This window comes from Cydia pomonella, chromosome 13 (assembly GCF_033807575.1).
Source record: "Cydia pomonella isolate Wapato2018A chromosome 13, ilCydPomo1, whole genome shotgun sequence".
NCBI lineage: Eukaryota > Metazoa > Arthropoda > Insecta > Lepidoptera > Tortricidae > Cydia > Cydia pomonella.
The window spans coordinates 7,764,260-7,777,891 of record NC_084715.1 but is presented as its reverse complement, the minus strand read 5'-3'; the positions used below and the strand labels follow the sequence as shown (position 1 = coordinate 7,777,891).

At 33.4% G+C, this 13,632-nt stretch overlaps 1 protein-coding gene across 1 annotated transcript; it reads right to left on the bottom strand.

Moving 5' to 3' along the window:
• Positions 1-3,528: 3,528 nt before the first annotated feature.
• LOC133524079 (putative inorganic phosphate cotransporter) lies at positions 3,529-13,590 on the bottom strand. The gene is made up of 10 exons (XM_061859889.1): positions 12,827-13,590; positions 12,520-12,716; positions 10,081-10,266; positions 9,751-9,889; positions 8,597-8,820; positions 7,586-7,735; positions 7,036-7,168; positions 6,447-6,568; positions 6,028-6,150; positions 3,529-3,727 (listed from the first exon to the last, which is right to left on the bottom strand). Exons 1-10 carry the CDS (start codon positions 12,954-12,956, stop codon positions 3,560-3,562), a joined length of 1,572 nt encoding a protein of 523 aa, XP_061715873.1. The 5' UTR covers positions 12,957-13,590; the 3' UTR covers positions 3,529-3,559.
• Between the last annotated feature and the right edge of the window lie 42 nt (positions 13,591-13,632).

The window sequence follows — 13,632 nt, the reverse complement described above, 5'->3', positions numbered from 1 at the left end:
ACATATACCTATATACTCATCACACAAGATTTTTTCCAGAGTAACTAATGACGTAACGAATGGTTCATACTAGCAGTGACGGTAAATAACTAATTAGAGAACAGAGTAAAAAGAAAGGCTTAAACAAGTGGTTGTTGCCGTACTTGCCGTTAAATAAAGGACAAGTACCATAAGAAAATTCGTTCATAGATCCATCTGTTTCCATGTCTATCGCACGTACATAATTATAATACTGTCCATCTTGCACAGTGTCATTGATAACAGGCATCATGGGTGCGACAATTTGCGTGCAACGTGCAACAGAGATAGGAACAGGCGGAAAAATGTACAAAATTGTGCTAAGTGTCCTTTTTTAGATAAAAAAACATTGTACGAAAAGTCGTGGTTGAAACATGTGACATCTACGGACAGATTTAAAATAAATAAAATAATAAATAATTATTATGATTTAATTATATATTCTCATTTCTTTATTATTTTTATTTTATTTTCCTTTTGTAAAAATCCGATATGTTTTCTGTATGATTTGATGTATGTACATATATTTTTTTTTATCAACTTTCTATAAAGGAAAGTAATTGTATGATTTCTACAGTAATCTAAATTGTATTTTTTCTTATTTAATGCATGTTAATTATATGATGTAATGTTTAGAAAACATGTGTCCCGCCGAGTTTCTTGCCGGTCCATATTGGGATACCTTCCTCCAATTGAGAAGGGATTTAAATCTTCTCGGGTCAGAGGTGTAGGGTTAGAGCCAGTGTAGCTTTATTTGTCGTTCATAAGCGCATTGTAATATGCCTACTTAAATAATAAACTATCTTTACCTTTATGAGACATCTTACATAAATCGACCTAGCCCCACAGTGAGCTCAATTAGGCTTGTGTTGCGGGTAATAGATGATGATAATATATTGGGGTTAGATATAGATAAATACTGTAATACATAGAAAACATCCATAACTCAGAAACAAATATCTGTGATGAACACACAAATAAATGCCCTTACCAAACTACCAGAGCCCATACCGGCGCTAAATGAAAATAAAAAATAAGAAGAACATATATTTACCACGAGCACGAGTTAGCCATAAAGTAGCTAATACTCATCAACGTGCTAGCAATGTTTGGAGCAAAGTGGAGGTGGTTTACCTGCCAATAATTACATTATCGAGTACACACTCGATTTAGTCGTGTTAGAAATGGACTAACCTTGTAAACAATTCGATTAATTAAGTACACAGTTACTGAGATGATCTGACCATTGCGTTCAAGTATTGTAAGTTTGTGTATTATATTATGACTGTAATTTTCGATATGAGTGTGTATTTGTATTAGGTACTTGTACTATTTTTTACAAGATATAATACATTACGGTATAGGAGTCGGTCCGCTTTTTACAATCTTAAGACTGTAAAAATTGGATTATTGGAACAATTCTAAAACTAAACACGTTCACCACATACGTTACGGAGTCGATTCTACTCCGCATAACGATTAGTTGCAAGCTAAGCTACTTGCCGCAGTGCCGGTGTTACTACTATCAAAAACTATAATTCACACAATGTAAAGATAGTTAACAGTAAACTGGTTTGTAAACTTTAAAGTGATGTTTATAAATGCGCATGTGTATTTTTTATTAAGTATTGCAATTCACGTATTTGAATAAAAATCAGACATTATCATTAGCATGTTTGCGCCTCGTCAGATCATTAAAGTTATTACATTTTATATGAGTCTAAATTGTCGTATGCGGTGTATTTCAACTTACCCATATATCTTTATTCTTCGTATCTAGAACCATGAATTTGTGCAAGTAATATCGTCTTATACTACAAGTACAAGGAAAAATCTGAAACTATAAATTTGTATAAAACAGGTTATGTTCGTACGAAACCCTCTGTGGGCGAGTTTAAGTCGAACTTGCCCAGTTTTTTCTCCAAAGCATCATCTGTTTTCCAAATTAGACATTATAGACTTTCGAAAGTTGCATATACCTCCTACAACTTAATATTTAGTACCTTACTATATTTCCTTAGTCTGGCGTTTAATATAGGTACACCTTTATTATCATAACAAATAGTATGACGTCCCGTATGGAGTATCTTATACATATTTATATTTATTTATACATTCATTGAGTTAATTGATAAGAAACAATATAGAATTAACAAAGAAAATAGCCTCTGAAAATTAACATGCATCCAGAAAAAAGAAGCTCCACGAAATGTTATATTTTCTATGAAACTTCTCAAAGACTAAATATATATACTCGTATTTTAATACGACTTAATTCAGTACAGCTAGTATTTATCAGTGGCAACATTACTTCTTGTTACACTGTTATCTGAAAAGAATGTTCTTAAATTATAAATTATCTTAATCATCAGAATGTGCGTCATAAATAGTATTTTTATTATTAAGATTGGCTTATTATTATTATTATAAGATATAATTCAAACACATTTCTTTTGTCGTTGTATCGCACAAATCAACTCGAATCTGCACGCAGTATCTTAAGATGAAGCTATTCAACCAGTGCGTGTTGCCAGTGAAGACTTACAACACAGACGTGATTGCTCACAATGGGTCTTATAAAAAAGGTCAAAGTCACTCAAAGGGCAATTGAGCGAGCTATGATCTAAAATTCTCTATAAAATCGAATTTGAAATGAGGAGATCTGGAAGAGAACCGAGGTTATTAACATAGCTCAGAGAGTTGCCAGACATAAATGACATTGGGCGGTAAAAAATTCTCATAGTACCCATGGCCGCTGGGATATAAAGGTTTTAAAGCTTAATTTAGCAATGTGAGAGCGACCACCGAGCCTATATTGATCAATTTTTTTAAATTTTGAGCGAACGATATCGAAATTTGGAAATTGAGTAGTATTGACTTATTTCTATTAGTAGAATTATTTGCATTGTGAATAGTATTGAAGAGAGCCTCCTACTTACCTTCTCAATGGTAGTGGAGAAAGTCATAGGAGTGGTCATGGGATTGGCCATTGGGTGATCATGGGGTTATCATATGCGTATTCATGGTTCTGCTATGGGGTGCACATGGTTTGGCCATGGGGTTGGTCATGGGGTGATCATGGGATTGGTCATGCGATGGTCATAGGATGGTCATGGCAGTGGTCGTGGAGTTGATAATGGGGACTTCCATGGAAGTAGTCATACTGACTATTCCTGCTTAGCGACAAGTGCCCGCTAGACAATTATATACTACTGATAGTGCGGTCGTTCAAGTGAAGTCGAAATACGTATTTTTAAAGTTCATGCGAAAATAGTCTAGAAAGCTAAAATTTATCTTCCAAGGCTCCCAAAATTTATGCACACCTCCTGGAATTGTGCAAACTCGAATTAAACGCATTTAGGGCCAAATTAAGGTATTAAAACTATTTTCAGCTTACTGGGGGGGCTTCCTTTAATTTCACTGAAGGTTTTTTTTATATAATTTGATTGGTCCATGATTCGTTTTGACGACTATAATACTTTAAGGGCATTAAATACAGAAATAGACAAATAAATAGCAATAATTTATTCTTCTTTTGTTTCTATATCATTGGTTTTTGCTCATCGTTTTCAATTTTCCCTTTCGTATCTTCTTCGGGGGTATTCCACTTCTGTAACTCGGCTGACCCAATAGCGACATATACTATATCAGTAATAATATAAATCCCTGCCGCTATCAGAAACACTTTCCTCCATAGAAATTCACTCGCCTGAAATTGATAAAACATAATATGTTAATGTTTTTTATAACAACAAAAAATAGTTTGTGATCCTAAAAACTAGATATGACACATGAGGGTGGCCTGATCTGATCCAATTGACGAAAATCAAAATTACTTCTTTATTTGGCTGTTTTTTAATTTGACTCAGCGTTAACGGCAAAACTACTTTAATACCTATGTCCGGTCGTGTTATCCTCTGCAGGTCGCATTTTCTAACCAATTCTCGTGAAATTTTGTGACAAATAAATATGTATACTTTTTGTGTCGTTTCGTTTTTTAGAAATATTCAAAATAGCAGAAATCGCCCAACTAACATGACAGCGTCAAAATAGCCTACATATCACTGTTATAATGCTCTCATTTGAGAATTAAGAGTGTTAAGAATACCTGTAGTAGGTTGGTAGAGGACTCTATACCACCCTTATAACCACGAATCAGGCCCCACTTTTTACAGGTAAAGGTGTCAGGAAGCCTATACAACAGTGTTACTTAAGGGTTAGAAGTACTTAGAAGGGAGTTAATTCACCCTCAGCTATTACTTTAGCCGGTTCTACGTTCTCATAGAATCATTAGCTAACACAATAGGTGTGAGACAACCCTCAGTTAAGAATTTTAAACTTGTTAAACCTATAAGAGAGAGTGGGTTAACGATTTAACGCGTACTAGATATCTAAAACATTCTCAATTAAATATGTGACCGCTTTTTGAGAACTCTTTTTGTACTGTTTTTATGTATTAGCTTCAAAGAAATCCAAAACGATCAAACTTATAAAATAAATGATACAAAGAAAATAAAACTTATCACAGCAACATTTAATGGCGATCTGCTCGCAAGTTTTTATTAGGAAGAAGAAGTTTTATCGTGTGAAAAGTGAAAAAGTGCTGCGCCTGCGATTTTACGGTAAGTGTATACCATGTTTTCCATCTTAATTTTAACGCGCTCCGGATTAATTAAAGATTTAAAGTAAAACTTATGCTTAATAAAATAGACGCCTTAAAGTTTTATCAGCAACTTGTTCTTTTTGTCGGCCATTGGCAAGTAAAGTTACGTGGCATCGATAGAATGATAAAATAAAAATTATTAATGGAGTATTTTGTACATAAATATTGATCAAACAAGTACATTTTTAGGTTACTTTACTAAAACAATGGCGAACTTGCTATTACAGCTTTAGCTCTCCCTTAACGCATCATTTACACTTTTTGAGATACAGCATCTTTAGTCGAGAGTATTGTGCAGTCTTTAGTATACATAAGAGTGTAATAATAGACTCAAACAAAGCGTTTAACTATATAGAAGACAATACAATAGTGTGTAATCTTTTCATTTTAATGTAACTAATTAAAGCTCGGTAAAATATTTTCTTTAGGTTTGTTATAATATTATAAAATATGCTTTTAATAACTTATTCGCGTAATTTATATTAAAATTGACATGTATCCCTTTGGATTCCTTGAGTTCTTATACTGTGTTAACTCACATCATTACCTTTAGAATGTCATTAAAATGCACTTACTTAACACAATGTGCATTCGTAAAATCAACGTTACAGCTTAAACCTGCAAAAATGAGATGATCCAAACTTTTGGCATCTTCTTTAATTTTCGTATTACTACACTCTTGACAAACTCTGTTCATTACACCATTGCCTGTAGAAAGCCTTCAAAAAGGTACTCGGCTAACACAATGAGCATAAGCAAAACTTACGTTAAAGCTTGAAACTTCATAAGAGAGTTATGCAACGCTTTTAGTATCTGGTGTTACGACACACTTGACTAACTCTTTTATGCAACCCATGCCTGCAGCTTAAAGTTATCACAACACCTAAAGATATATAAGATACTTCACAGTAACCATTAAGTAACAATAAACATCAGTAAGTGTCAGCGGGCGCTGTTGTAAAGATTTAAGTGTTACAAACAGGTTAAAGCTATAAAGCTTGACTCCAGTAGCTGTAATTAACACTATTATTACTCTCAATTCTGCATAACATCATCCATTGTAGCTCTAGAACCACTGTTGGAGTGGAATTTATTTCTTAACTCCTCTATAACGTTCCAAGCTATAACTGAGATTATTATAACGCCGTTCAAAAGATTAAAGTTTTAAAGAAGCCTGTAACTGACGGTATAATGTTTGTTGGGCGGCATAAACAAGTTAAGCGCCACTAGAATCTATGGCGCTTAAGAAGATTGTAAGTTCGATGTGATAATGACTGAACGAAGTATTTTTTTTAATTTTACATTTTTTTAAGCTTATCACGAGCTACTAGTACTTATCTACTTACAACGTCATCGGCAAGTAAGAACCCTGCAACCACAGGTGCCAGGGATCCAAACACGTTTGATACGGCATTGCTAATACTCATCATGGTACCAGCAAAGTTTGGAGCTAAGTCAATGTGGTTTACCTGTCAAGAGAAATCAAAATGTTATACGAGTAGACAACATCTGTCAGTGTCAAAAGTGACGTTTTTGGTTGAAGAAATGTTACTTTTGACACTGATCAGTATCGTATCGGTGTGACATCTTATAAGCGTTGTTCAAATTCAAATTAGATCATTTAACCTATAATCTCTTGATGTGTGACTTATATTTTAATAGGATTTTAAAGTTGGTTATGAAGAATAATGATTTACCTATTACAAATTTTTCACATAATCTAAAAACTAATTCTTATTCGTGTAAAGCAGTAAAAAGAACTTACATGCCAGCCCAAATGAGCGGCTATTTTGAAAGCGCACGTTAAAACTAGAATAGTCTCTACAACAACAATATCCTTCTTAACGTATGCCAAGGAGATTAGCCCGACTGCCGCTGGTATACAACCTGAAAATTCAAAATTTAGGGTAGCACCACTAAAAAGGGCAAACATTTAGTTTAACCGCTCGTGCTAATATTGATACATGAGCAAGCAATAGATTCCAAAATTGATCCACAAGAAGAAGAAGAGCATGAGGGTTAAACAAATTTTGCCACCGACTGAAACACAAAAATATTCACCACACCAACGCGAGGAAAATAGCTGTAAAACATCAAACTAAATCAAATCCAAATGAACGTTATTAAGCATTTATCATTCAAAATTCATAATTTTAAAGTCAATTCTAACAGCCAACATAAGGAAACAAGTCCAAAAGCATCAAATTACTTTGCCACACATGTGGATAAATTGCAACTTTCTCAGCAGTTTGTGAAAAATCAAGAGAGCCTTTACGAGCTAGTGTGGTGTAAATTAGCAAAGATAGAAGTATTATACTTCTACTATAATAGTTAAAACAAAATATCATATTCACCTAACGATTGTGCCAGCTTTCTAGTATTTGTTACACTTAACCACTTTTTTACAATGATCATATCGGTAAACCAACTGAAAAAGAAATTGGCAAACCACATCACCAAGAAAGGTAATGCTGTTAAAAGGCCATTCTGAAAACAATAAATTAATTGAGATTATTCATGTTCAACTTCTTTATGATCATTAATTAGCTAGAAATTCTACTTAATTTCTTCTCAAGGGCTACAGATAATTAAATTAAGTACATACTTATATAAGACAAAAGCATATTTACCTACGTCCGTTACAAAATAAACATATTTTTTTAAGTTCTTAAAACATATTTTTTATTAAAAAAAAGTTTAATTGTTATAACAATAAAATCGAAGTTGGTAATGCTTTACTATTGCTATCTTGTATTTACCTAGTGAAATAAAAATACAATTTCTCCAAAAACAGGGAACATAGATATAACAAAGCAAACAGAATTCTGAGATTCAGATTTCAGATTCAGATTTCTGATTACTTAGTTTGTATGATAAATACATGTATGTGTCTAATCAACTTACAGCTTTTATATTGACCTTCATTACTTTGTCCATAAAAGCGGGGACCTCCGTGTACAAGGTCAACTGACCCCAGGTCTGACCTATATGGGCTATCACGATAGCATATAGCGCCTTGCAGCGTAGCAGCTTCTTCCATGGGACTTTCAGGTGCTTCAAAAAAATACAACATTAATACAACTAGAACAAAAAAAAGATAATCTATAAAAAAACTAGGTTTTGCTAAACCTAAATCTCGCCAAATCTTTTCCACAAATTTAACCAGAATTATTATTTAAATCAGTTTCTAGAGATTTCAGCCATATTCACAATAAATTAGCAGTTAAAAAATTCAAAAAAATTCAGTGGGTTACCCGTAATATACGGTAGAATAGATATCAGACTCCATATAACCACAGAGAAATAAGAAGTAAGCATAAAGTGCTCAGTCCATACATCAGTTTTGGTACCAAAACGCTTATTATTTTTGTAGTCGACATCTAACATTGAGTAGCGGTATTATCAGTACTGCTACATGACAATAGATGTTGCGACGAAGGAAAAGTCTAATGCTCAACAATTTTCAGTCAATATTAAAACCGAGACAACAATTTTGCAACTAATATTACAAGCAGAAAGAGTTGAAAATTGAGTTCCGATTCATCAACAAAGAACTCAATTTTCAACTCCTGCTTGTAATATTAGTTGTTGAGATATACAATTTTCGTCAGTGGCAACACTCGTGACATCTAGTGTCAAGTAGCGGTACTGATAATAACGTTACTCGATGCTAGATGTCGACTACGAAAATAATAAGCGTTTTGGTACCAAAACTGATGTATGCAGTGAGCACTTACATGTCATCTTTTAATTTAAGTCATTCGCCATAGAAGTGACAGCAGGTTGTCATCTACTAGGCAATAGGCATTAGCATGTTGAGCATTAGGATGTTTACCTTACATAATAACACAATAACAGAGCAAGAGAAATAATGATAAACTTTTCTATGCACGTTAACATAATATATTTAATTACTTTTCCTTTGCTCCCAGTCTGTCCTAAGGCTTCTTCGATATATCGCCTCTCAGCAACAGATATTCGTGGGTGCTGTGCTGGTGAATCAGCTCCGAAGAACCACAGAACGGCCCCGACGGCGAGTGAAAGAAGTCCGTAAAAACGGAAAATGCCAGGCCAGCCTAGTGGCGAAGATGCGATAAAGCCTGTTATCGGTAACCCTAATACTGTCCCTAGTGCTTGACCTGAAATTACAACCATTTAATAGTTATTTGTTTTACAAGGGGCAAAGTTGTTGTTTAACCGCTCGTGCTAATATTGATACCCGAGCTTGCGAACTTGCGAAAGACTCTAAAATTGAACCACGAGCGTAGCGTAGAAGTGGAATCTTGGGCGTTGCGAGAATTTCAAAGCAGGGTTAAACTTTGCCTCCCAGTGAAACACAAACGCGAGAAATTATACTAACTATGGAATACCAAAAACATGAAACCAAATCCAAATGAACGTACTTAATAAAAAATGAATCATTCAAAATCATCATTTAAAAGACAATTCTACCAGCTGACATAAGGAAACAAATCAAAATTTGCATTTGATTACTGTGCCCATGTGGATACAATGCACCTTTCTCATTACTTTTTGAACAATCAAGTGGGCCTTTACCAGTTGGTGTGGTGAAAAATACTTTTACGCAAGTGGCACTTTTCTTCCCTGCTAGGAGGGATTAACGTGACATTTTGCCAGTATTGACACAAAGCAATACACATAATCGATTACAATGTTATTAAAATCCATTGCGTACATATTATTTTTTAGCTTAAATAATATCTTGAAACATAATAATTTCTTCATAGGAGATGTGAAAAGCAGAGTGTCATTTGATAGCAATACTATTTCTACCTTAGGCGCTAACGCTTGAATCCCTTAATTACACTCTGGATTCTATTTCCTTGCAATGCTCGGGATTCTTTCATAGAATTCTTTACTTCATTCAGGATTCTTTTTACGCCCAAGCAGTTAATATGTCATTTTGCTCCCTTGTGAAACCATCTACTATAACTACTTAATAACATTTTTTGGCTGCTTGTTTAGTCTGAAAGACTTCTCCCATATGAATCGATAGGAAGACGGTGCCCTTTATGATGGGCTTTTAAAGTAGGTAAATTCATATTTACCTCCATATGCAAAAGCCGACAGTCTGCCGCGTTCCTCCAAAGGCGCCCATTTCCCAAATGCCGTGTGCATGCCTGGTATGAAACAAGACTGACTTAAGCCTTGAATCATTCGGAAAATCACGACAAATACCCAACTTCCCTAAAAAAATGTTGAATATGCTTTTTAAAATATATCATTTAACGTATAAGGCTAATGTGGCTTACGATACGATTATTTGTATCTCACTGTAGCACACAAATATCGACGCATTATAGGAAATTTTTAGTTTGGCCATAAGTCCTCTTTTCTAATAAAGATGTCCAGATATATAAGTAATTTTTTACACTCACATAATACGCCGCCCATGGAGTGCAAAATGATATCACCCCATTTATTACCAGCGCACCGGTAAGAAGATACCTGGTACCATACCGGTGAGCTATCTGGCCTGCTGGTATCTGTAAAATCATATATCCCCACGAAAATGCAGCTAACATGTAGTCCTGAGTTGTTTTGTTCCATCGAAATTTCGGGTACTGAAATGGAAACAAAAATAGCCAAATAATATAAGGTGCGTTGTGATGGGGGTAAGGTAAGTTTAAAACAGGGATACGACAAAAAGTCATTAGTTAATTCATACTGGTTGGGTGTAAGAGAAAAATACATATTACTAAACTTATTTCCTTTGTGTAATTAATGTCCTATAATATTTATTATTTATTTATTTATTTTTGTTGAAAAATACTTTTAGAAGTTCTTGTTTACTGTTTGATACCATATTATCAGAGTACTTTTGATGGGACAGGAAAGTATATTTTTTGCTCTTATACCTTAATGTACAATGTTTCCACACAAACCTTTGTATTTTGATCTACGGTGGTTTCAATGCAACACTGTTCATCTCGTCTAAAATCCGTTCCATCTTATCCCAATGCACCTTATTTAATCCGGCATTACCTACTAATTGACTAGCAAGTTATTATATTGCGGAATAGCGACGACAAATAGTCGTGCCGTACCATATATATTTAAAAGGTGTTCACATATACAACGGTTATCGTCGTGTAGTGGCTTGCTTAATTAAATCGAGGTGTTCATATATAGGGCGGTACGATTACTATCGTAACGACATAGTGGGAACGCGGCCAAAGGAAAACATCTTATCGTGTGTGTTAATATGTGAACCATAATAAAAAAAAAAGTTATTTATCTTCATAGAAAATATGACATTTAAAACACTCCGCCTAATCGTATGATTGACTTTATGATTAGGTAAAATAATTTATTTTATTCATTCACCAATTTAATTCAATCAAATGTATTATGCAAAGGATTACCACGCTACAGTCTAAAATATTACTCGACGTAAATATTAATTAATTATATGTACTTCACTGTCAAAAACGTTGACAATGTTAAATTATTTGGCTAAATTTAAGTTATAACTCGATTAAACGAATTTATAAATAAACATGACGAATCTATAAGGGTTCCGTTTTTTGCCATTTGGCTACGGAACCCTAAAAAGGTATGATTATATTATTGGTAGATACTTATTCTTTACGTATTTATAATACTTCAATTTAACTTTTATTCATCGTTGTGTTTCCGGAACTACAACCAGAAAATGTCGACAAGTTTAAATCCTTTGTTTAGTCATATGGAAATGACAAGATAATACTACTACTATCAATTTGTTTGATGATTTGATGCTACCATTTCCTTGCAACAGATCCGATACTTTTAAGCTAGCCTTGAAACATTGGAAACCTAGACGTTCACAATTTGCACACGTGCTAATGAGTAGGCAAAATGACGGAAATTGGGAGCGAATTCGCACAATTTTTTTTTTAAGTAGGTACCTAATTAATAACTAAGTATGTAAGTAAGTAAACACTTTATAGTACGAGAAAAATAAATATTGATTACAATAGATAGAGTATAATTGTGTAGTACAAAGGCGAACATATCCCTAAAGACTGATCTCTTCCAGTTAACCTATACCAGTAACTTGTTGGTAAATGTAGGTCCAGGTGAGATTAACTAGTGTTTGTCTATATTTATATTTACAATAATACTTTATACAACGAATTAATAGGTACTGTAATCCAACCTTGGTTTCCAACCTTCACAGTCTCGAGATAGATAGCTGGCAACAATTATTTGAATTCAAAACTATCGGCCTACTGAAGAAATAAAGATCTGCAGGCGATTTGATTCTGAAAGTGGCAAGCAGCAACGATAGTCGATATTTCTGTTATTAGATTGACGAAAAAATATTAATATAGATATATCAGAAATCTCCCTGGAGCGTTTACATTCCCCACCTCAGCTAGACTGTAACCCTTTTACATGGTGGAGGTGCGGGGTATGTAAACCCCTACTGCATTGCCTACTATTGTATTCCTTAAGAAACAAAGACGCAAACATTGTAGTAACTAAACACAAACGGTATGTATACAAAATATTAAATGACTAATGCAATGAATTTAAAGGCTTTATATGTGACATCATTATTACAAATTATTTTGGAAATAAAATTATCGTAGTGTGTTATTTTAATTTAAGTGAAAAAAGCTTTGCTTTTGCATGGTGTTATATAGTTTTATTAAAAGAACTTTATATATATATTTTCAATTAGATCTGCATTTAAGGCGTGACTAAATGTATAGTAGTACTTACTCAATGTAATTTGTAAAGCTTTTAAAACCATGTGAAAAAAAGGATGTAATTATTTATGTCTATAAACCATTTGAAAACTATAAAAATAATAACAATGTTTTACTTACTGGTTCAGTAAATAAAATTCCATTTAGAAGTCCAACACTTCCGATATCCGTTTGATTATTTCCTTGAATATCTGATCTTATATCATGGCGGTTATACACCATAGCCACCAGAGCTACTCCCATGCAAGTTCTCATGCTGTAAGCTACCGTCAGACAAACAAACAGAAGGGCAGCCTGTTCATGTCGGTAGCCGTATCCTTAAAAAATCGTAATTTTAGATGACTCGATTTCGTAAACAATATTTAGATCATCTTTACTATTTTATACACATGAAACCTTCAATATTTGCCAAGTCTGTGAAACCTACCTATTTGTCTCGTTGTGTTAGATAAAGTTATTTTAGCTTCATTTTTCTCCTCAATATCACTGTTTTTTCTTTCAGCGTCAATTTCGCTATGAAGTAGTTTGGTATTTTTCCCATTTTCCAAATTATACATTATACACTCTCAAAAGTTTAAAGTACAAGTTAGTACTTATTCATTTACCTTACTGTCAGTATTTCCTTATTCAGGTGTATAATATACACGTTTTCTTATCAGATCAAATAATATGACATCCCTTTATAAATAACTTGTCATAGTTTTATTTATTTAAACTTTCGTATGAGTTTATTGGTAAGGAATGCAAATAATTAAAAATGAATGTTTTAGGAAAAGCAGCATGTTCACAGAATGTTATTTCCCTTATCAATACCTACTTATCCAATACAAAATTATACAAGATTTTTTTTATCGAGTTTCTTAATGAGAATTATTTTAGCACTGTTACTCGTAGTTTTTTTTTAAATTCTCAGTGTCAACAATAACCGTTAGTTATCGTTATACTCTTATCTTAAAGGCGTATACTTAAATGATAAATCAACGGGATGTGTTCTGGGCCATAAATAGTTTTTATCTACACATCATAAGCCCTCTATGATGCTTTCAAAATCCGCAAATAACAATCTGCAATAAACTGGTAGGTTACAACAAATACCTTATTTCTGAAAATGTTATTATTGCATCATAATAATATCGAAATCGATTGTATTCATTATATTCAAATTTAGAATATCTCTGAGAAAAAAAAAACTATTATCTATTCATATCCGCCACGTAAATTAAACACCATACT

Excerpts from the sequence above, each read along its gene's own strand:
- LOC133524079 (XM_061859889.1), bottom strand. The coding sequence starts at position 12,956 with ATGTATAATTTGGAAAATGGGAAAAATACCAAACTACTTCATAGCGAA. Across the intron at positions 6,569-7,035 it reads AAAGCTGGCACAATCGTTAG|GTTGTATACCAGCGGCAGTC; the intron begins GTGAATATGATA and ends TTGAATTTTCAG. Across the intron at positions 6,151-6,446 it reads CCGCTCATTTGGGCTGGCAT|GTAAACCACATTGACTTAGC; the intron begins GTAAGTTCTTTT and ends TTCTCTTGACAG.